General features: G+C 40.3%; 1 protein-coding gene across 1 annotated transcript in view; it reads left to right on the top strand.

Annotated features, from left to right (window-relative positions):
- Window positions 1–6,284: 6,284 nt before the first annotated feature.
- The window catches only part of LOC137084112 (gap junction delta-2 protein), a 52,644-nt gene continuing 34,673 nt past the window's right edge, over window positions 6,285–24,255 (top strand). Inside the window, 1 exon segment of the mRNA XM_067450071.1 lies at window positions 6,285–7,215. Coding sequence (XP_067306172.1) covers window positions 7,145–7,215 — 71 coding nt within the window. The 5' untranslated portion in view covers window positions 6,285–7,144.

Raw genomic sequence — 24,255 nt, 5'->3', positions numbered from 1 at the left:
GGATAACAAGCCAACAAACTAATGTTGTGAAAGATACTGTGAGTAAAACGGCTCTAACGTGTAAAAGTAATCTGTTTTGTAAAGGTGTTGTAAAACTGATCTGTTGTGTAAACCTGCTCTTATATATTAATGTGGTGTGAAGTAATTTTATTGTGTAGAGGTTTGCAATGTTGCTCTGCTTTGTGGAGGTGTTGTATTGTGGAGGTCTATTGTGTAAAAGTGGTGTAATCGCTGTGTAAAGCTGTTCTGTTGTGTAAATGTTGTGTCAAACTGCTCGGTTAAATAAAGTTGATGTAAAGTTGCCCTGCTGTGTAAAGTTGATGTAAAGTTGCCCTGCTGTGTAATGTTGATGTAAAGTGGCCCTGCTGTGTAAAGTTGATGTAAAGTGGCCCTGCTGTGTAAAGTTGATGTAAAGTTGCCCTGCTGTGTAAAGATGCTGTAAAGTTGCCCTGCTGTGTAAAGTTGATGTAAAGTTGCCCTGCTGTGTAAAGTTGGTGTAAAGTTGCCCTGCTGTGTAAAGTTGATGTAAAGTTGCCCTGATGTGTAAAGATGCTGTAAAGTTGCCCTGCTGTGTAAAGATGCTGTAAAGTTGCCCTGCTGTGTAAAGTTGGTGTAAAGTTGCCCTGCTGTGTAAAGTTGATGTAAAGTTGCCCTGCTGTGTAAAGTTTATGTAAAGTTGCCCTGCTGTGTAATGTTGATGTAAAGTTGCCCTGCTGTGTAAAGTTTATGTAAAGTTGCCCTGCTGTGTAATGTTGATGTAAAGTTGCCCTGCTGTGTAAAGTTGATGTAAAGTTACCCTGCTGCATGTTAAGCTCGTGGCGTGATTGCAGATGAGCTTAACCTGCATCACATGTCACTCGGACTCGGAAGCAGAAAAGGAGGAGCGACAACAGTGAAAGAGGAGAGAGGTCCAGGCCTGGATTTTATGTTGTGTTTTGTTTATGTTGTATTATATGGGTCCGTGGCAGCCGTCCATTAAGGGCTTTCTGCATTACTTTCATTTGGTGTTTATTTATTAAAATCTTTAATCTTTCGTCGGTTCCCACTGCCTCCTCAGAGTTGCCAGGTTTTTGCAACAAAACCTGCCCAATTACAATTCAAAGCTAGCCCAAAACAAGCCCAATCACATTCCCTGGTAAAAAAAAAGCATTCTGAGGGGTAAAATATGTGTTTTTTTGGCAGGGTCTTCTGCTAAAAACGAGCATTTCTGGGGCTAAATATCACATAATTGGTAAATATCACTTTAACCAGAGGACATGGGAAAAACAGCCCGCGGCAACAGTGTTAAAGTAGTCCAATTCCTCGGGAAAACACAAGACTTGGCAACACTGCTACTCCTTCCCTCTTCCGCGCTGCCAGACCTCCTCAGCACCGAGCCGAAGGCTCTCTGACAGCATGTCCCTCCTTACTTCTTTGTTTCGGCACCAGTGTAATAAATTTGTTGTCCTGGGAAGGAGATGGGAACCAGCGAACAATCAAATACTTTAATGAATAAATAAACACAAAATTAAAAAGTACAAGTAAAAACGGCAGCTTCCTCATTGATGACTTCTGCACCTACATAAAACATAAAACACAAACTAAAAGTCCAGGCTGGGTCCTCTCTCGTCCTTCAATGTTGTCTCTTCTCCTTTTTCTGCATCCGAGCTTCTCCGTGAAAGGATTCGCGTCGCTGTCTCGTGGTTCTGCCCTTCTTGTCACATAATGGTGTTGTAAAGCTGCTCTGTCATTTAAGTGAGATGTAAAGGTACTTCTCTGTGTAAAACAGTTTTGTTCCATACTGTTTAGTTGTCCTGATGTGTAAAGGTGTTGTAAATTCGCTGTGTTGCATAAAGGAGTAACTGTTGAGTGTGTTCCGATATATAAATGCAATGTAAAGCTAAGTCTGTTTTGTAAAACTGTTGTGTTAAGGTGGTGTAACTTGTGTAAAGCTGATCGGTCATGTAAATGTGGTGCTAGGCTAGTCTGCTGCATAAAACTGCTCTGTTACATAAATGTGATGTAAATGTTGTCCTGCTGTGTAAAGGTATTGTTGATCTGCTCCGTTTTGTCAAACGTATCTGTTGTGTAAATGTGATTTAAAGATACTTTGTTACATAAAGATGATGTAAAGTTGTTGTCACGGGTGTTCTTGTGAATTAGGGGCGAGGACTCATATGCAGGGTAAAGTGAAATTTATTTTAACAAAAGATACATAACACAAAACCCACAATAGGGGCAAAACACATAATCAGAAACCACAAATAAAAACTCAAACCATACCAATGTGTGGGAATCACAGGGACCTGGGAGACATAGACATAACAGTCCAACAAAGAAATGTGGTGTAAAGCTGTTTTGTAAACTTCCTCTTCTACATAAAGGGGGTGTAAAGCTGTTTTGTTATGTAAAGGTGTTGTAAATTTATTTCAGTTAAATAGCATCAAACAATATAATCCTTATTCTCAATGAATAAAGATAAACGGAAAGCGTGAAAAAATTATTGTATAACCAACAAATAGGTGGTGATGTGCACTAAGTAGGTTATGTAATTCGCCATTAGACAAAAGAAGAAGAAGGAAGTAGAATGCCGCGTTTTTTTCTTAGCGTCTGTTTCAATGGTGAGTTATCGATTCGCCACTCTGTTGAGAATGTCTTGTGAGTTAACCATCCACGAACATACTCCAAGTCTTCGGAACTTACTCCTGGACTCATTTTAGGAACCAGCTGTCAGGGTTGGATAAAGGGGAAGGAGCGAGGACTCATTTTGCAGGAGGAAAAGGCTTTATTTAATAAAATAAAACAAGATAAGCAAAAACTCCCCAGAGGGGGAAAAACTTTGGCTTGGCTTGGCTTGGTGAGCAGGGAAACATGAGGCACGTTCGACATGATCCAGCACAGTACTGCAAACACAAGGAGAATAAATAGGGAGCAAACAAAAGAACGAGGGTAACGAGGGAAAATAAACCAATAATCAGGAAACAAGGTGGGCGGGGTTAAACAATAGTCATGTGCACATGGCACAAAGAAACACTTGACAAGCCATGTGCTCACAACAAATGCGAAGAACATGCAGCAAATGAGAACTCATAAGCTGCATGTTTTCACAAAACATGGCAACATGAAAGCACAGACAGAAGAGTGTCACACAAGACAAAGCGCACAAGAACGAGCGAATGCTCATCCTGTGCGCTCACAACAGAAGACAAACACTCGGAGCATGAATGTCCAAAACCGAAAACAGACTAGACCGAAGTGCCGGGTTCTGAACACCACCCTGTGAACACAAAACAACTCAGAGGACAGGACACAAGACAAACAATACAGGAGCATCAGGGCTCTGTCACAAAACCAAGAGTAACCTAGACTGAAGTGACAGAACCTTGACACTAGCATACCTTGAGTAAGCACGGTTTGGGTTAATCAACCGAGAGGTCAATTTATATGATCGTAAGTTAACCTTGCTTTCTGGAATACCCTGTTCCGTCATGTAAAAGTGGTGCTACTTTGTTTTGTAAAATTGCTCTGTTAAGTAAAAGTCATTTAAAGTGATCTTGCTCTCTAAAGGTGTTGTAAATCTGCAGTGCTCTGTAAAGCTTATCCGTTGTCTAAACTTGCTCTTCAACATAAATGTGGTGTAAAGTTGCTCTGTTCTGTAAAGGTGTTGTAAATCTGCAGTGCTCTGTAAAGCTCATCTGCTGTGTAAACTTGCTCTTCAACATAAATGTGGTGTAAAGTTGCTCTGTTTTGTAAAGGTGTTGTAAATCTGCAGTGCTCTGTAAAGCTCATCTGCTGTGTAAACTTGCTCTTCAACATAAATGTGGTGTAAAGTTGCTCTGTTTTGTAAAGGTGTTGTAAATCTGCAGTGCTCTGTAAAGCTCATCTGCTGTGTAATCTTGCTCTTCAACATAAATGTGGTGTAAAGTTGCTCTGTTTTGTAAAGGGGTTGTAAATCTGCAGTGCTCTGTAAAGCTTATCTGCTGTGTAAACTTGCTCTTCAACATAAATGTGGTGTAAAGTTGCTCTGTTCTGTAAAGGTGTTGTAAATCTGCAGTGCTCTGTAAAGCTCATCTGCTGTGTAAACTTGCTCTTCAACATAAATGTGGTGTAAAGTTGCTCTGTTTTGTAAAGGTGTTGTAAATCTGCAGTGCTCTGTAAAGCTCATCTGCTGTGTAAACTTGCTCTTCAACATAAATGTGGTGTAAAGTTGCTCTGTTTTGTAAAGGTGTTGTAAATCTGCAGTGCTCTGTAAAGCTTATCCGTTGTCTAAACTTGCTCTTCAACATAAATGTGGTGTAAAGTTGCTCTGTTTTGTAAAGGTGTTGTAAATCTGCAGTGCTCTGTAAAGCTTATCCGTTGTCTAAACTTGCTCTTCAACATAAATGTGGTGTAAAGTTGCTCTGTTTTGTAAAGGTGTTGTAAATCTGCAGTGCTCTGTAAAGCTCATCTGCTGTGTAAACTTGCTCTTCAACATAAATGTGGTGTAAAGTTGCTCTGTTTTGTAAAGGTGTTGTAAATCTGCAGTGCTCTGTAAAGCTCATCTGCTGTGTAAACTTGCTCTTCAACATAAATGTGGTGTAAAGTTGCTCTGTTTTGTAAAGGTGTTGTAAATCTGCAGTGCTCTGTAAAGCTCATCTGCTGTGTAATCTTGCTCTTCAACATAAATGTGGTGTAAAGTTGCTCTGTTTTGTAAAGGGGTTGTAAATCTGCAGTGCTCTGTAAAGCTTATCTGCTGTGTAAACTTGCTCTTCAACATAAATGTGGTGTAAAGTTGCTCTGTTTTGTAAAGGTGTTGTAAATCTGCAGTGCTCTGTAAAGCTTATCTGCTGTGTAAACTTGCTCTTCAACATAAATGTGGTGTAAAGTTGCTCTGTTTTGTAAAGGTGTTGTAAATCTGCAGTGCTCTGTAAAGCTCATCTGCTGTGTAAACTTGCTCTTCAACATAAATGTGGTGTAAAGTTGCTCTGTTTTGTAAAGGTGTTGTAAATCTGCAGTGCTCTGTAAAGCTTATCCGTTGTCTAAACTTGCTCTTCAACATAAATGTGGTGTAAAGTTGCTCTGTTTTGTAAAGGTGTTGTAAATCTGCAGTGCTCTGTAAAGCTTATCCGTTGTCTAAACTTGCTCTTCAACATAAATGTGGTGTAAAGTTGCTCTGTTTTGTAAAGGTGTTGTAAATCTGCAGTGCTCTGTAAAGCTCATCTGCTGTGTAAACTTGCTCTTCAACATAAATGTGGTGTAAAGTTGCTCTGTTTTGTAAAGGGTTTTGTAAATCTGCAGTGCTCTGTAAAGCTTATCCGTTGTCTAAACTTGCTCCTCAACTTAAATGTGGTGTAAAGTTGCTCTGTTTTGTAAAGGTGTTGTAAATCTGCATTGCTCTGTAAAGCTTATCTGCTGTGTAAACTTGCTCCTCAACTTAAATGTGGTGTAAAGTTGCTCTGTTTTGTAAAGGTGTTGTAAATCTGCAGTGCTCTGTAAAGCTTATCTGCTGTGTAAACTTGCTCTACTACAATGAGGTGTAAAGTTGTGTAAAGGTGTCCTAGGTGCTGTTTTGTAAAACATCTGTTTAAAGGTGGTGTAACTGTTGTGTTAAGGTGCTCTGTCTTGTAATGGTGGTGTAACATTTAGTTGTGTAAACCTAATGTTACAAAAAATCTGGTGTAAAGTTATTCTGTTGTGTAGAGCTGTAAAATTTGAACTGTTGCGTAAAGCTGCTCTATTGTGTAAAGCTGCTGTTTTTTGTAATTTTCATTATTGTTTTTATATTTAATCGTTTCTGTCTTTAGATCATCAGCCTTCAAAATGTGTTTAAACATTTTTGTAAAAAAAAATTCATGATTTTTGTTCAACTCTGTTACCGCCATTGCAAAAGAGATAAAGCAGGATTGCAATTTGGATCTGAAAGGAGGAGTTTGGTTGGATAGGTTTGTGGATGAGAGGAAAGGAAAGGAGGGGTAGCATGATGATTTCTCCCACTAATCCTCCGGACACACGCACAAGCCGGATGCCCACAAGAGGGACAGAAAGAGGCTCGTAGAGTGAAAGGTGAATGAACAGGGTTCATTCAAAAGAAATAAAGAGTGCCATCAGTTAGCATCACCTCTTGAAGAGACGTGTGCAACAGATCAAGAGCGCTGACTATTGTGTGTGTGTGTGTGTGTGTGTGTGTGAGAGAGAGAGAGAGAGAGAGAGAGAGAGAGAGAGAGAGAGAGAGAGAGAGAGAGAGAGAGAGAGAGAGAGAGAGAGAGAGGCGGCACGCTTATCAAGAGTGACAGAGAGAACGTCAGGCGAACAGAGAGGAGGGAGGGAGAGCAAAAAAACGAGAGTGTGGCAAGGCAGAGGCTCATAGTGACAGCAGGGGCAGAGAGAGGCAGAGCGAGAGAGCAAGCAGGGGAAGAGAAAACTGACAGTGGGGGGAAAATGCAGGAAAGACACTGAAGCGGGGATGGTGGAGGAGAAATCAGGAGAATGCAGACTGCTTGCCAAGGCTTAGGTAGAAACATTAGGAAGCAACAGTGAGGAAGCAGAGAGAAAGTGTGGAAATTGAGTGATTTGTTGAAATGTGTGTGTGATGTGCAACTGGCGGTGCTTTAATCGGAGCGTGGAGTGTGTTTGTGTGAGCGGGTCTGGATTGTCTGTGCTACCAATACTGCCAGGAAAACGTGCTTGGTGGATTATGAGAGATCAAGAAGAGGACGATTGTGTGTGTGTGTCAGAGTGTGTGTGTTTAATGGTGAACAAAAGGGCTAGGTGCAGCTTGTCCGCGAGTGTGCGTGTTTAGATGCAGCTGGAGAGTTGCTTGAGGAACGGGGAAAGATAGTGCAGATAGTTGAAGCACTTGAGGACGCCAGGGCATTCAGGGACAAGCACAGCTCTCCGATTCTGCACTCTTACTGTAACTGCTGTCTGACTACTTCAAACCCAACAAGGGAAAGAAAGCAAACCAATAAACAGAGGCTGTTGAAGGCAGATGAGGAGAAACCATGGGCGCACATGTCTTCTCGAGCCATCGGTGGAACTATTTGTAGGACCAAAGCATCTCTGTTGCTGTCGACTACCTCAAAGAGAAGAAAAGGAGACTGCAGGGTTTCTTCGGAGGGGAACGTGAGGGATCGGTGGGGGTCCGGTATAGTGTCCAGTGATCCCTGGATGTCTTCAGCTTTCAGCCATGGGAGAGTGGACCATACTAGAGCGCCTCCTGGAGGCCGCTGTGCAACAACACTCCACAATGATCGGAAGGTAAGAAATGCAAAATCAATGCAATGATTGGCTTCAGTCGTCTCGCAGAAATGATTATTAACTGTGACCTTTGGTACGGATCTTAAGGATTGCTTTTAAATGTTTAAAATGCTGCATTCTCCTCTCATGGTTTGACATGCTGGGGCAACTGCGAGAAAGCCATTGATGGGCTGGATTTCTGAAGTGGATAAACCTTGTTACTCTATTCAAGCTGAACAACATGTCAACTTCTGTCTATATTAGTTTTGGGCAGAATTGACTGTTCTCAGCCCAACACAATCTCATTGCACTGCGTAACTATTTTATGTTTTGACAAGTTGGTGGCTAATTCGTATGAATCATTTGTACGAGTTTGTGCGATCTGCTTGCCCTGTGACGGTTATATCCAGGGGTGCTTTTAGGAGTGGACATTCATTTTTTTGCATAATACAAAATCACCACCTCGTAAAATATATTTTCCAATGAGATCAGATTGTCTTAAATCCCTAACCTTATATACAGAGTGCAGAGTGACTCGTCCCATATCATGAATGAACCATGTGGCTTATTAAGTAGTAATAAGATGTGCTGTTATTTTTCTAAATGATTTTCATCTGGCAAATGATACAACTGGCAATATCTGAGGCATGGCTTTACAGAGACTACTTGATTTAATTGCAAAACAAAAGCACAGATCGTGCCAAGATAATAAATGTTGTATATATATATATATATATATATATATATATATATATATATATATATATATATATATATATATATACATATATATACACTGTAAAAAAAAGTCTTGGTTCTTTACAGGTGTTTTACCTGTATTTTCAATTACACATTGCATTAGTTTGTGTTTTAAGGGTCAACGGATATTTCCATAAAATTACTGGATAATGTACTGGCATAAAATTATCATTACATTTTTTGTTTGTATTATATATATTTATGGCATAAATTGGTGGATTATGAGAATTATTGTGCAGTGGTTCTTAATCCTGTTCCCAGGAACCACTGCACTGAACATTTTGTCTTTCTTATCTGACGCACCCAGTTTTGTTCATGAAGCTCTCGGCCAATTTGATTCAGGTGCATTAAATAAGGGAGACATACACCATGTGCAGTCCTGTGGGTCCCCAGGACCCAGATTAAGAAGCTCTACTGTATGGTGTTATCGGTCCATAACGGTGGCTTATGGTGAAGAGAAAATGACCTCCCTGCTGAGCTTTCAACTAATCCTGTGGGCACCGCAAGCTCCTATTGGTCAATCTCAAGCTTCAGTAGATCCAGTGTTTGAACCACTGAAGCTTGCGAGACCTCAAGTGACATCGCCTGCTTGGGTGATGCTATTTTCTCTTCCAGTTTAGCCCCTCACATTCTCTTCTTCGTTTGTAATTGGAACATAAATGTCCTGCTAGGTTTAGCTCGAACAAGCATTGCATATTTTGTAAAAATACATATTGCTTGATGCTTGTTTAAGCTAGGCTACATGTGGTTTTAGCTTGTCATTTTTCTGTGTGCAGCGCTTTGCTGTGCCCTGTACAATCTCTGATGCCGTTTTCTCAGAAACACACTAATTTGTCTTAGCCTGTCATCTGAATTCATATGAAAGGCAATCACTTTCAAGCGGTGTACATTAAGGCAGTCAGCCAGAAGACATGGGGTGTGAAATGATTTAGACATCCAAACAGCCATCTACCAATGCTTAGCATTCAGGTTATTGGCGAGTCACCTACTGACAGTGTGTCATTTATTAAACAACCATCTAAAGCTACACTCTAAAAAATGCATAGTTAAAAACAACCCAAGTTGGGTTGAAAATGGACTAACCCAGCAATTGGGTTGTTTTAACCCAACGGTTGAGTTGTTTAACCCTGCAATTGGGTTGTCTTAACCCAGCGGTTTGTATAAATGTTGCTAAGGACAACCCAATTGCTGGGTTAGTCCATTTTCAACCCAACTTGGGTTGTTTTTAGTCCAGCATTTTTTAGAGTGTATGATGTAATGATGACTCCGCCTCATCCAGCAGGGTCTGGCTCATAATAATCGACTCAAATTTTGTTGAATATGCAGTTCATCACGCTCAAACCCAGAATACACATCGATTCCATGGCAGCAGATGCTTGCATTTATCTTTCCTTGTCCCGTTCACAAGATAAAATGATTGAAGGTTGCCAGGTTTTTCTCCTGCCATTGTCAGCTCTGGCATCGATTTGGCTGGTCAGACATTGAGCGACACTTTCATAGAGGTGACGATGTGCTGAATATGAACGATTACCCCGATCAAATCTCATTCACCAGTCACTGCCCCCACACTCACACTTCAGTGAGCGCAGGCTACTGGCAGCCAATGGTGAATTACACTACGCCTGACAGGGTATGCCTCAGTCTCAAGGGACGCTTTCATTCATTATGTTTGGCATTACTGAGGGGATGTGGGTAGTTTTCTGTATTTTTCTGATGTGAGCTGTTACGAGGAGGTTAATGAATTTGTGTAATTATGGTAGCCGTTGCCAAAGAATGTTCTTTGACGCAGGGCTCTTTCTTTTGTGCTACTGACATGATACCTTGAATCGTGCAACATGTTAAGGAGAGAAAAAGGCTTTTTTTTAAAAGGCTGAGACACACCAAGCCATGTCGGGCCATTTTTGAGTGACGGTTGGCTTAGTTTTTCCATTGGTTCTAGTCGGACGGTGTCAGGGTTTTTGGGCCGATTCATAATGTTGAAAGTGATCAGCGTGATTGATGTTCACAATGGTAACATCGCCCTGCTTTGTTTACTTTTTGTATACCTGCAGTCCTAGTTTTTATGAATGACGAAAATAGACTATTGATACCTGTTGATAAAGAGTTATTCCCTTACACACAGGCGCAGAACGTTTGTGCTCATTGACAGTCGCCTTTAGTCCTTTTGGTGTGTTCAAGCGCAGCTTTTTGATACAGCCGACAAGAGGCAACATTCACAGTCAGGCTTGGTGTGTCCCAGGCTTAAAAAATATTTCCATATATTCCAATTTTTACCCAAAGATGATAAAGCAGGTGTCCTAAAATCCCATACTCCCATATCCCATACATACGGGTACTCGGGATCGAACTTTACACTCTCTCGACTAATTATAAAGGACCTCTCTTAAAGGGTTCATTTAAAAGCATTCTGTCATTAATTCCTCACCCTCATGTCGTTCCAAATCCGTAAGACCTTCGTTCATCTTCGGACCACAAATTAAGATATTTTTGATGAAATCCGAGAGCTTTCTGACCCTCCATAGACAGCAATTGAATTAACACTTTCAAGGCCCAGAGATCATAAACTAGATCAGTGTTACTACAGTGGTTCAACCTTAATGTTATGAATCGACAAGAATACTTGTTGTGCCCATAAAACAAACAAAAATAACAGCTTTATTCAACAATATCCTCTCTTCCACGCCAGTCTCATACGCTGTTCATGTAGTAAACACAGTGCAGAGCTCCGAGAACAACGTTGCTGGTTCAGAAATCTCTTGTATTTTACCTTTTAAAACACTTTGACACATAACAGTGGGACACTTCCACACTTCCACCTTTCCGCATATACTCTCTCTCCCTTCGCCCCTCCACCAAACTGATAAGATATTGAAGGGTATGCTGTGATATCACCGTCTGCTGGTTACGCCCATTAAGTGGCAAAAAGACTGAGTGGCAGCATTAGCATTATATTAGCCAAGCACACTTTTTTGTCATTCTGATTAAAATAATTCTGATTGAAAGATTTAGTTAGTTTACATGAGACGTTATCTAAACCGATCTGGGGTTTACATGAGCTGACTTTCAATCGCAATCATCACAGAGCATTTTGTCTGCCGCATCAGAAATGTCGACTCTGTCCTCTCCAGCAGCTGAAATGTGTTCACGGATGCCATAGCAACTCTCAACGGCCAGCAGGACTAATACGGTTTTATAAAAGCTATTTATTTTTTGGAAAGTGTAATCATCTTAGGAAAAAAATTAATTCTTCTGTCAGGCGCAGTTGAAGTAAAAAGTGGGGCAGAGGCGTAGTTTATGGGGGGGATGGGGGGTAACCCCCCCAATATTCAAGTCCATCAGTTACAACCCCCCCCCATATTTCAACATGAAAATCACAGTAGATCAAATGAAAAATATGTAGAATTAATTTATTTTGTAACAATAATTTTGTTCTTAATCAAATATGACTTTGTCATAATAAATCAGACAAACATACTCCCCCTCCATTGAGCCGATTGGTAACGCCCAACCAGCGAGTCGCACTTTCACCAAAACAACGCGAGTGGCGTTTGAATGAGAGACACGGGTAACGTTAGCACCAAAAGTGAAGAGAAGCGCTGCACAGCGAACTATAATTGCTGGTCAGAGAGGGATGCAAAAAAATTATGCTTGTAGCCTACTGAGAATGAGGTATGAGAATATTGTGTAATATCTAAGTACACATGACATCATATTTAGCTAGCTCATCCATTTCAATGTATTTAGCTATAACTATCAGTAAAAGTTACCAAAACAGCTGTCTGTTTTTCTAGTTCATTTTTCAATAGTGTCTGTAATTATCACTGGCAAAAGTATTCACATCGGTGTTTGTTTTCTTCCTAAATCAATCCGACTTTTGAACGAATTGGATGAATGAACGATTTTAGTGGCTCACTGATTCGCTGCTGCCTACTGGCGGTTTTAATACTTAGCCTAATCTCTTTCTTTCTATAATCTCTACTATGTTAGAATATGAGTGCTTATACACAATTTTCATTACGGGTATTCATTACACAATTATGATTACGAGGTATATAATCTCTTAACAAGTTTTTATAACAGATTCGAGGTAAATATACCAGCAGGGTAGAAAAGTCAGCAGAGGGAGATGAGCAGGTGATCAGGTAAAGAAAAACAGCAGCTTTGTAAAGTTAGGCTATATATATATATATATATATATATATATATATATATATATATATATATATATATATATATATAATATATTATAGATAGATAGATAGATAGATAGATAGATAGATAGATAGATAGATAGATAGATAGAAATTATCCAATAACAATACACATAAAAAAGATCATTATGCCAACATTATCTTCATAACTTCTAACGAAATAAAAAGTTTACCCCTCAGAAAAATGAACTTTCCTCTCAACATTGTAGCCTGTGTGTGAGCGCACGGCGCGGTCAGTGGTGAAGGCGCAAGTTGTATCACGTCACATAAGGACGCACACTGCAAAGTAATCGGGTCAGGTCGTTTACATGGTTACATTTTTCATTAGATCGGTTCATGAAAAGGTTTATCCAACCCCTCTCAAACCGATTACAATTTCATTCGGGTTGGTCATTTCTATTCCGATTGAGGTGTTTATATGGAGCATTTTCATTCGGATCGGACTTTTAAACCGATTAAAATGCTCCATGTAAACGCACCTATTGCTGTCAACTCATCAATTAAATATTTACCATCTTATGTTCTGCATAATAGGATGTTTTTAAATAAACACAGACAAAAACTATGCAAGCTTTAGGGCTGGATGAAATTACAAATATAAAACATTGATATAAGTGATCACCTGGATTAAGACCTACTGTACCTGTAATGTTAATAGCCATGGATCACTAGCCTAGAAATCTAGACGCACCCTAGCGGCGGCAAATTTAATCTGCCCGCGAGTGTCGTCTAGCAACTCTCAATACCCTTCTGAGCTGTATTCCCCTAACTATTGCCAGGCCAATCACATCGTGTATAGAGTCAGTGGGCGGGGCCATAATGCCGACGGCCGAGTTGTGTTTGCGTGCTTCTAGTAAACACAGAAACTGGCGAACGGCGGTCTTTCGAATCAGCTTTGACCGCGACTCTGGAAGACTTGGAGTTAAGCTTTTCTCTGAGAAAAGAGCAAAGAACGGCACTGAAGTCATTCTTAAAAAAGGGAAGATGTGTTCTGAGTTTAGCCGACCGGATACGACGAATGTTTAATCTATCAACGAGCTCTGCTATCCTATCGCGTGCAGAGGGAGTTTGAAAGACAACCGTTTATCCCGCCCCTCGGATTGAGCTGTCAATGGTGAGTTTCCAGACCAAACATCTTGATGTGGGTCTGGCTTGTCAGGCTAATGGATCACTGGATCATTGGTAAATTGGAAGGAACACTTTATGGAGTCCAAACTTTTGCTTTAACTGATAATCGTTTGTTTTACTCACTTTTTCGCAGTTTTGCCCAATTAGTCATGCAGCATCTCTTCTGCCACTCAGTCCTGGCTGAGGAGGCCTGTTCCGGCGGAAAAGTGACATCAATGCATACCCTTTATACATAACCTCTATCTAGGTATTGGACATGTGAAATTATACACCAATGAATAAAGGATTAACTCTAACTTGTTCGTAAAAAAAACACATTTTCCATATTTAAATTACAATCAAACATTACTACAGAATGACAATGTAAGTAGGGCCTATTATGAATTTAGTATAAAGAAACATTGTTAGAAAGTGTTTTTAAATAGTCCCTGTTAACTTGGAGGGTTATCCCTGGGTTGCATTAAAACGATTCCATTTACACTTGAAAGCAACAGATATGAACCGCATTTTATTTATCATCTGCTTTTTTCAAGATAGGATGATAGGAGAGACTTTTAATGAAGGTGATCGTGTTTTAAGTGACTTACTTTCAGTTTAATTTGCCGCAGTTTGCTGATCTGCGGCGTTGCGTGTTGCAGTAGCGCTGTCATATCTGGCCATAACATGTCATACAGCCTATACTACGCTCTTGTACATTTCATTTTTTAACATTTTGGAAGGAGTAAAATGAACATATCTTATATAATTTTTCATAAACCAGATGCATTTACACTGGAAATGCTTCTTTTAAAGCGCTTCAGAGGGAGATTTTACACCTGGTCACGATCGGATATATATCAATCAGAGAAGACACATGAAGTGACCAGGTGTATAAGCACAAGATATGTTCATGGTTTATTCTATGACATCAAATATTGTCTTGAAAAGGGCAATAGGCTTAAAACCGAGTCTAGACGCTGGTTATTCTTGTAGAAGACGAGAGTTTCGTGCAACAAAAGACAATTCAGCTTGTGTTACACACATTAGAGGGGCATGATGGATAACAGGCACTGATGCACGTGTCTTCACATCGCAGGAAAATATCACACACAGCAGGATGATACCTGGGTTTTGTTTGCATTAATGCTTGCCATCAAGCAATTACCTATAACTTCCTAGCAACCACATAGCAATTCTCTAGCAACCGCTCAGAACACGGTGAAATGATGAAAAAATGCCTTGGTAACCACATGAAAACATTACTGGTAATCATAAAACAAAACCCTAGGCAACATCCAGCAACATCCATACTTCCAAATGCTCCAGATAGGTTTATAGCCATTGAGCCAATATAATCACCTAATAAAACCTTCCATAATTAATAGATGATTTATTTTTGCTGCACTCCGAGGTTTATGGGAGGCATTTTTCAATTAAATTCCCATGTAGGGAAGGGGGTGGAGGAATGTGGGCGACTGACTGCTGCTTGTTACTAAACAGCTGTATCATTTACAAACTATTATTCAGAAAAGGACATCTTGAAATAGACAACGCAAGATGTGCAGCAGACAGGTGGCTGTGCTGTTATAAAGCTCACAGAGAATATTTATGATATGGTAAATGTACATTGTAATTTATTTACCGTTCTTTGGCAATGCCCTGTATAATTACACAAATTAGTTAATCTTGTCAAAACAGTTTGCACCAGAAAAAAAAAGAAAACTACCCCCATCCCCTTAGTAATGCCAGTAATTGTATTGTATAAAGCGCTGTATAAATAAAGGTGACTTGACTTGACTCAAGTGAGCAATATTATTTAATATGATTGACTCATGGCTACGTTAGGTTGCACCAATAAAAGTGATTTTTAAGAGTCATATTAGAAAGGGGATTAAATATGCTTATTCTACTGAATGCTTGAATCTGACTGGTTGATGAACATTCAGAAGGTGTGCAATTATTTTCAGGTAAACGCATGGCTAAAGTATTTTCAGGCAGGACCGCATTACAGTTCCATATCACTTCACCAAATTATTTCAGTAATTTCAAAGGTCCTACAGCCAAAATAACCAAAACCCACATAGACACTGACCAAGCAAAGAAATATAGTAAAAAATAGGATAAAAACAAAAATTATTTCCATGTTTTTGCCCATAAATCAAGTTGTATTATATGGAAAGCATATACTCTTTCTCCCACTCTCTCTCTCTCTTACACTCAAACACACATGCACCATGGACACACACTCGCACAGAAACGTGTTGTCAGCGCAGCTCTGACAATTTTATCAGTGAAATAGTTTAACAACTTAAAAGCTACATGACATAGTGAAGAAATAACTGTGCTGTTCTTATAGTTTCGTATTAGTAGACGCTGCTGCCGAACACTGTTGAGAGTTACACAGACTGAGGTAATCATATACATTTAATCTCTCTCTCTCTCTCTCTCTCTCTCTCTCTCTCTCTCTCTCTCTCTCTCTCTCTCTCTCTCTCTCTCTCTCTCTCTCTCTCTCTCTCTCTCTCTCTCTCTCTGCACTAACTGCATTAAGCCTCCATTACTAGCTCTAAAATTACGTTTTGAGATTAGCAACAAAATTATTCCTGCACACAAGAGCATATTAAAGGACAAAACCTGACAAATGTCTCGAAATACATAATCTGAACAATGTTTTGAGGTGTTGTAACCGTGGTATAAGCGGAATAATTGACTCTGGACCACTGAAATACCACCCAAAATGGTAATGCGATCACAAACGTGAATGCGGCCGTGGTCAATTATTCCTTACATAGACTCCAGAAAATAAAGATTCCAAGAAGAGGTTTATCACAATGATTACATAGAAGATCCATGTTTGGTTTCCTAAAGAACCTTTCAGTGAACAGATCTTAAAAGAACCATTTTTGTTTTTGTTTGAAGAATATTTTAATAATTTGAAGAACCGTTTTCCATTATAAAGAGCCTTTTGCCCAATAGAAAGCTTCCATAGATGTTAAAAGCTTTTTATGGAGCCATTTTGCAAAGAACCTTCATTTTTAAGAGTGCAGGGCAAATTTCATGGCATTGCTGCATTCTTGAAGGAGACGCTACACATACTGTAGAGCCGAAAGCAACTAATCCCTTCAGAAAGGGAAGGGATCACAAAATGAGCAAGTCATGCCGAGCATCCCCCGAGAGTGCTCACTTCAATTGTTCGGCATACAGAGTGAGTAGGGCATGAGGGATGCTCACTTTAGGGGTATTTATAGCTGCTCAGTTTTACGGTATCATGTGTGCTTCTCGGCGTGCATCCGTGTGTATTTTTAGAGAGACACACCTTAATCACAGGATTTGACTTTCCATTCCACATGTCTATCATACCATCCGGTCATATTTTACTCTTCATCATTCATTCATGCAATGTCATTTCTATATATATATATATATTTAAACACCCATTTACAGATTCATTACAGCTCTGTTCACTCACATACACTCATGCGTGACTCGAGTCACACTGTGAGTTCCTGAACCACAGGCTGTTGGCTGTTGTCCGTCCTGCTTTTCCAGTCCCTCTCTCTGCCCTCCAGCCATGTTTTCATCTCTTCGCCGGTTTTAGCCCTTGGATTATATCGGTTATGCATTAGATTCTGTGCAGGGAAATAACATGAAGCCTCAGAGGAGATGTGTTATGACACACATTTCAAATCATCAATCCGTTTGCCACTCAACATCAAAATGCATTTCATCCAGATTAGAGACCACAAATGTATTTTTGTAGACACAATCGTCTTCAATCTCTGTTACGACAAGATTATACACAGACGTTATGGCAAACTGCGATTAGGAGTTCAAAGAAGGGATAAAGTAGAACGAGAGGCATTTACCATAAAGAAAAAGCGAAAGACATCACTAGATAGAAACTAAAGCTGAGGCTGTTAAAAGAGTTTACTCAAAAAAGAAAATGTCCTTGTTTGTTTCAAACCTGATGACTTTTGTTCATCTTGTATAGTATTTATTTAGTGGGACTAAAAGCGCCAAGACACAGGAAAAAAATCCACCTTGAAAAAAATGATTTTGTGTTATTTTTCATCTCTCCAAAAGCTATATTTCTGAATTTCTAAATACAGTGAACAAGCACAACAAAGAAGAGAAAACATCCCAGCATGGCTGGAAGTGTCAAATCAACTGCAACAATGAGCCATTAAAGACTTAAGTTGATTTTAGGCAAAATAGCACTACAATTTTAAATACAGTCAATAATAATGATTTAATGGTTTATCACTTTCGACCAATAGGTGGCACTGTTACGAAACTGATGTGGTGTAGTCAGATTGAGGAGACAATGACATGCAAAGTTTGGTGTCAATATGTCAAAGCAATGCAGAGATACAGCCTCAAGAGTCATTTTTGCATCATGGCTCAACTCTGTTGCAGTGGTATATGAATACTGTTTTGTCTATCAACACGAAATCCATAACTTTTTGTCGGCATGGTTTGAAGACGATACGGTTAAATTTTGGTGAAAATCAGACAAACGGTCTGGGATGAGTTTGAAAAAGTAGGTTTTTAACAAATAACAAGATGGAGGACAGATAGGTTTGCAAAATATGTCAAAATTGGAATCCATGTTCTCGGCATGAGCCAATGAATGTACTATGACCATTGTATTTCATTACAATGGGTTAATTCAATCAAAAGTTATTTGCATTTCTGTACATTTTATTACAACTTTTGACCACAAGGTGGCGCTGCCCCAAAACTTTTTGAGTATCTTCAGGACATAGAGCGGAAGACACACACCGGGTTTTGTAATGATACGCTAATGCATTCAAATGATAGCATTAGCATTTTAAACCAGAATACTGCATTGAAGTCAATGGGAATTTTATGTTATGTTTTATTATAGCGCCACCAAGAGGCACAATCCCACCAATTTTTATTATTATTATTATTTTTAATTATTTTTTTTATGTGTCCTCATAGTGTCCTCATACATATGTGTGTCAAGTTTGGTGAAAATATCTCATTTTGTTTCGGAGCTATAGACATTTATATGAAAAATGTAAAAAAGGACTGACACCTGACTTTGATTGGATTTTACTACCCCTTACTATCAATATTTTGAGATTTGGGCATTAGCGTGTAGCTATCGACCTATGTTTCCGAACTTCTGAGGCTGGTTTCGTTTCGATCGGACTAGCGGTTTCGAAGATATCAGCAAATGTTTTTTAAGCGCTAAATTACAATGCTGCGCAAACCATATGCCGAAACCTGGCAAGTCTGGTATCGTTGGACTCGGCAAGGATTCAGGAGACCAAACATACTCCCATCAAAATATGTCAACCACACCCAAAGTTATAAGCGTTTGAAAAAAAAAATTCTCCACTAGATGGCGCTGTTTAAAAACTTCTCAGGCTACTTCAGGGCATCGTGGTGATGACCCATACAAAGTTTCGTAACAATCCGTTCATGCGTTCATAAAATAAAGCATTTTAGCACATAATTCAAAATGGCCGACAGCCAAAATGGCCGACATGATAATATTGGATATCAATTGACTCGCCATGATGCCTGAAATCTACAGAGACCAATTGTATGATTTTTGGATAAACGGTTCAGAAGTTATAAGCAAAAATAGGCATTTTTCGTATCTTCTGACCAGTAGGTGGCGCTGCGCCAAAATGCTGCATGTTGCCTCAGGTCATGTTTTTGATGACATGTACCAAGTTTGGTTTGAATACGATAACGCGTTGTGGAGATATTGCCTTAAGTGTGTTTTTGCACGTCTATCGAAAACGATTTGATGAATCAACACGATTTGCAAAAGTAGTTTTTTCGGTTAATTGAAAATGGCGGGAAAATTTGCATACCGGAAAATGACATCATAATCGAATTGGCTTGAGCCAAGGAATCAGAGGAAAAAATAATTTTGTTTCTAGCACTTATGGGCCAAACGTTATCAGCATTATAGGTTGGATACCCGACCCAAGCCCGACGGGTTCCGACGGTACCCGATGGGTTGGGCCGGGTTCAGACAGATATTTAAAAAAGATGTTCTGGTTCGGGTCGGGCTCGGTCACGTCAGCGCGATAAGGCATTAAACCTTTTAAATCTAAAACTGCTTATTATGCAAGTAGCCAATGGGCCTGTTTAACTTGATCCAATGGTTTGTTTTTGTGATTAAAATAAATGTAAAATATTACCCTAACATCCGTCTTCCTGCATGCGGAAATTTGTTTATGTCGCCGTGACAACAACGCGCAACACGTGCGTGCATATTGCCCGCGGCATCCTTGTCATTCCAGTGAGCGCAACTTCAGCGCTGCTGGCAGCAGGACAGCCTTGAAGCCATCCACAGTTGATGCAATCCTTTTTCTGCATAAAACCTCGATTAGCCTAAACTTTGATGGATAGATTATGTAAATAGATCCCATTTGCTGTTTAGGAAGCATACAGTTTGAGAAAATTGGTAAAATGAGTTTCATTTCAATAAGCATTTCAATTGTGTTACGTTAATGTTCTGCTCTGTTAGCTTGGGCCATTTTAGCAGACCTTTGTTCATTTAATTTCAGTTGGCTATTTGATTGGGCTCTGTGTAACGTTTGATGCCCCATGTGCGTGCTGATGCGCTCGTCTGTAAACATTTCAGAATGCCTTCCTACAGTTGCTTAATAAAAGCGGGCTTTCCACACAAACAAACGTACCTGTCATTAGTATATGAGGAAAAAAATAGATTTTAACTGTCGGGTTCGGGTCGGGCTTGGACATAAATATTTTAATGCCTGTCGGGCTCGGGTCGAGTTCGGTTACTGCTCTGTCGGACGCGGGCCGGGCTCGGACAGAAAAATGCGGCCCGATCCACACTCTAATCAGCATAAACATGAGTGAAACTTTGGACACGTGGTGGCGCTAGAGGGATTGAGTTAGAGACACCAAATTTGCTATAGTGACAGCTCAGACTGGCCTCTATGAGTGTGCCAAATTTCACAACTTTTTACCATACGGTTCTATGGGCTGCCATAGACTCCCATGGCGGAAGAAGAAGAAGAAGAAGAAGAAGAAGAAGAAGAAGAAGAAGAAGAAGAATAGGAACACTAATGGTTTCACCTTTACCTTCGGTGCTTAATAAAAGAAAGCTAAGACTGTGTATGGCCATCAATGTTCACAAACCTGATTTAGTTTGAACCACTTTTTTTTAATTTATTTTTTTATATCGTTTAACTGTTTGCATCTTTAGTTCAACTGGCAGGCTGTCAAAAAGACTGTTCTTTTGTTATTAATTGACATATGATATCTGGAGCAAGATTGTTTATACATTTTAAAAAAAGAGTCAAATTTATTACATTCACAAAGCTAAGAAAACTATATTTTTGTAAAATATTACAATGATGCCATCTAAAAAAAATGTGTTCAATATTTTTTAGCGTTTGTTTATATAGAGATCTAACAGGTTTTATAGTCAACTGAGAAACCTAACTCCAGACAGTTCATGTGCATGTAAAGGCAGGCGTCCCAAAACTTTTGGCAATATAGTGTATCTCAAAACCAAATTCTAACGTTGAATTTGTGCAAATGAGAGTTGAATACTGTCTTTAATACATAATAACATGTTAATGTGGCATCTTTACAGACTCTTTGCATAGTTAAATAAAAGACATAAACACGTCACTGCTGACCCACCTCAGTAAAGGAGGATTTAATGCGACTTTAGTTCTGTGTAAATGAAATCCGCAAACTTTAAATTGTTGTTGCTTACAGCACTCTTTATTATTAAGCATACACGTCCAAAAGTTGCTTCTGTGCTGTGTTTAAAGTGTAAAAACAGGTTTATGTTGAATTGTACCACATCACCAAATGTTTTCAAGGGAATTAAATCACAGCTTTTATGCAGACACACTCATAATAAAGAAGGCCATGCAGTTTCACCGTCAGATTTTGAAGTTATGTGTAGATTTGTTGCAGTTTACCACAGAGGATTGTGGGATGACATTTAACTGCCTCTCTCCTGTGCAAATAAAGCATAAATCACTGTCTTTCCGCTGTGAACTGCATCAAAACCTCACGCTTCTCAATGAAAGACAAGATGAGAAGGGTAAAAGGGTCCTGTGAGGATGCACACGATGGTTGTCAGTACCAATATACCACAAAATGAGGTTTAGGGCTAATACTGTGCGATTGTGTGTATGTCTACAGTACGTCCCTCAAGACTGAGGCTAAACAACGACTCTGAGAAGAAGAAAAATCTGTTAAAACATACTTTACTGACCACTAACCGTTACTAACTGATCTGTACAAAATGAAAACAAATAGTAGATCAAACATACACACACACACATGTTGGTCTATGTGGTTTACAGAGACTCTCCATAGGCGTAATGGTTTTTATATTGTACAAACCGTATTTTCTATCCCCTTACACTGCCCCTGCCCCTAAATCTACCCATCACAGGAAACATTCTGCATTTTTACTTTCTCAAAAAAACCTAATTTAGTATGTTTTAAAGCTATTTGAAATATGAGGACATTTAAAATGTAACCACATTTATAGTGTCATACCAGTGTAATACCCATGTAGTTATACAAATTTGTGTCCTCATAAACAGGCTCTCACACACACACACACACACACACACACACACACACACACACACACACACACACACATGCACACCACCAGAGGCGTCTATATGAACAGTATGTCACCATAACACATCATATTAGCAAGACAAGCGTTCTTTCAGGGGCACGTCAACCCCCTGCTGCTATATGCGTATTTCACACACACATTCACATATGTGGCAAACATGTAGGAGGGCTGGTATAAATATTTCTGCTTAGCAACAATCACATGCACCCAACACTACTTACAACTTCATTCAGACATTTCTACAAAATTTCCTTGGAGGATTTAAAAATAGAAGCAAATGAGAAATTTGACATACAGCTTTGAAATTAATGTGGTAGTCTTTATATTGAAACCTCTTTCTGTGTGAGGGTTAGGAAGGTGTTTGTCTTGGCAGTTCTGAGCACAGTTTAACAATTTGAGACTTTTTTTTTAAACTGGAACAAAGACATTTGATTTGTGGGTTTATTGGGGTCTTTTCTCAAGAGAAAGAGAAGACGTTCTTCAGCTGATGGAAGGCCTCCGTGGCCGATGGAGTCCAGGACAGAGACTTGGGCCGGTTCTGGAGCAGAGAGGTGAGTGAGGAGCTGAGAAGGCTGTAATTCTTTATGAAGCGACAGTTGAAGTTGGCGAATCCCAGGAAGCTCTGCAGCTCCTTGATGATATTGGGCTGTGCCCAATGGGTGATGGTGTCCACCTTCCTCTGGTCCATCTTGACTCCATGGTTGTCTATGATGTACCCAAGAAACTGGATAGTAGAGACATGGAACTCGCACTTCTTGAGCTTGAGGTAAAGGTCTCGGAGCTTCTGCAGGACTAGACAGACATGCTCCTCATGCTCCCTCAGTTCACTAAAATAGATGAGGATATCATCGATATAGACAATGACGAATGATGTTTAAGCATTCACGAAATACCTCATGTAATTTTGGAAGGCGGAGGGTGAGTTGGACAGCCCATACGGCATCACCCAAAATTCATAGTGACCTGAGGGAGTGATGAAGGCTGTCTTCCACTCGTCTCCCTTGCGAATGCGAATGAGGTTGTAGGCACTTCTGAGATCGAGCTTGGAGAAGATAGTGGCCCCACGGAGCTGTTCCAGGTCTGGGGGACCAGAGGAAGGGGATAACTAAATTTGACGGTCTGAGAATTTAGGTGACGGTAGTCGATACACAGCCGCAAGCCTCCGTCCTTCTTGGCCACAAAGAAAAAGTTCGAAGTGGTAGGGGAGGTCGATGGTAGGATGAATCCTTGTTGGAACGCTTCGTGCACGTACTCCTCCATGGCCTTCTGTTCCGGGATGGACAGAGGATAGACGTGGCCCTTAGGTAAAGTAGCCCCAGGCAGGAGGTTGATGGCTCAGTCGCATGGCCGATGAGGGGGAAGTTTGGTAGCCAACCACTTACTGAAGACATCCTGGAATGCCCTGTAAGCAGGAGGAATGGCCACGTCGACTTGAGTATCGGGACTCTCTACTGAGGTGGATTGCACAGGCAATGATGAAGGAACTGACGATGATGATGGATCTTTTCGGTGAGGACGATGAATACAACGATAAAAGCAGTTCTCACCCCATTGCAGGATCTCTCCGGTGGACCAGTGGATATGCGGCTGGTGTAATATTAACCAGGGGCGTCCCAGGATGATGTCTGCAGTTGACTCCTCCAGCACCATAAACGTGATGGTTTCCTCATGCAGATGACCAACTCGTAGTGTAAGTGTGGGGGAGAAATGGCTAATTCATTCCATCCACTCATACAGGCCTGCGTAAGGAAGCGCAATGCATAGGAACTTGTGGTTTCTCGTTTGCCTTGGCGAATAGAAATCAGTTGATCATGGACAGATAATTCAGCAGTTTGTTGACCAAATACCTCTTTAAGATGAGTGCAGAAGGCGGTTGTTGAGCCGATGACGGGGGCATTTGCTTCCCATAACAACTGTGCCCACTGCAGGGCTCGGCCCGAGAGTAATGAAATGATGAACGCCTCTCTCGCTGTGGAACAGATGGGAGTTCGCTTCCATATACAAGGAACATTGCAAGAGAAACCCGCTGCAATCCGCCGCCGCGCCGCTGTAGGTCGCTGGTCAGGCCATGGGACTTATGCAGGCAGCTGACGAAGTAACGGGTGCCGGTAGTGCAGGTGATGACACGCTAGCTTGAGTAGCGGTGGAGGGAGTGTCGTGAACCAGTGAGGACCGTACAGCGTGAACCAGCGTGGTGAAGTGGTCGCTGCCGCTGTCCGGAGAACTCTGCATTCGGTCTGGTCTTCTGTCAGACACAGACGAGGACACAGATGGATAAGTGTTAGTGCAAAATTTGTTAACAGAGGTAACGGACACAGGTGATACTTAGAAGGGTGGTGACACTCAGACGAAGGACAA

This window comes from Pseudorasbora parva, chromosome 8 (genome assembly GCF_024679245.1).
Source record: "Pseudorasbora parva isolate DD20220531a chromosome 8, ASM2467924v1, whole genome shotgun sequence".
Classification (NCBI taxonomy): Eukaryota; Metazoa; Chordata; class Actinopteri; order Cypriniformes; family Gobionidae; genus Pseudorasbora; species Pseudorasbora parva.
The sequence above is the reverse complement of the archived record's forward strand: the minus strand, read 5'-3'. Positions and strand labels throughout refer to the sequence as shown.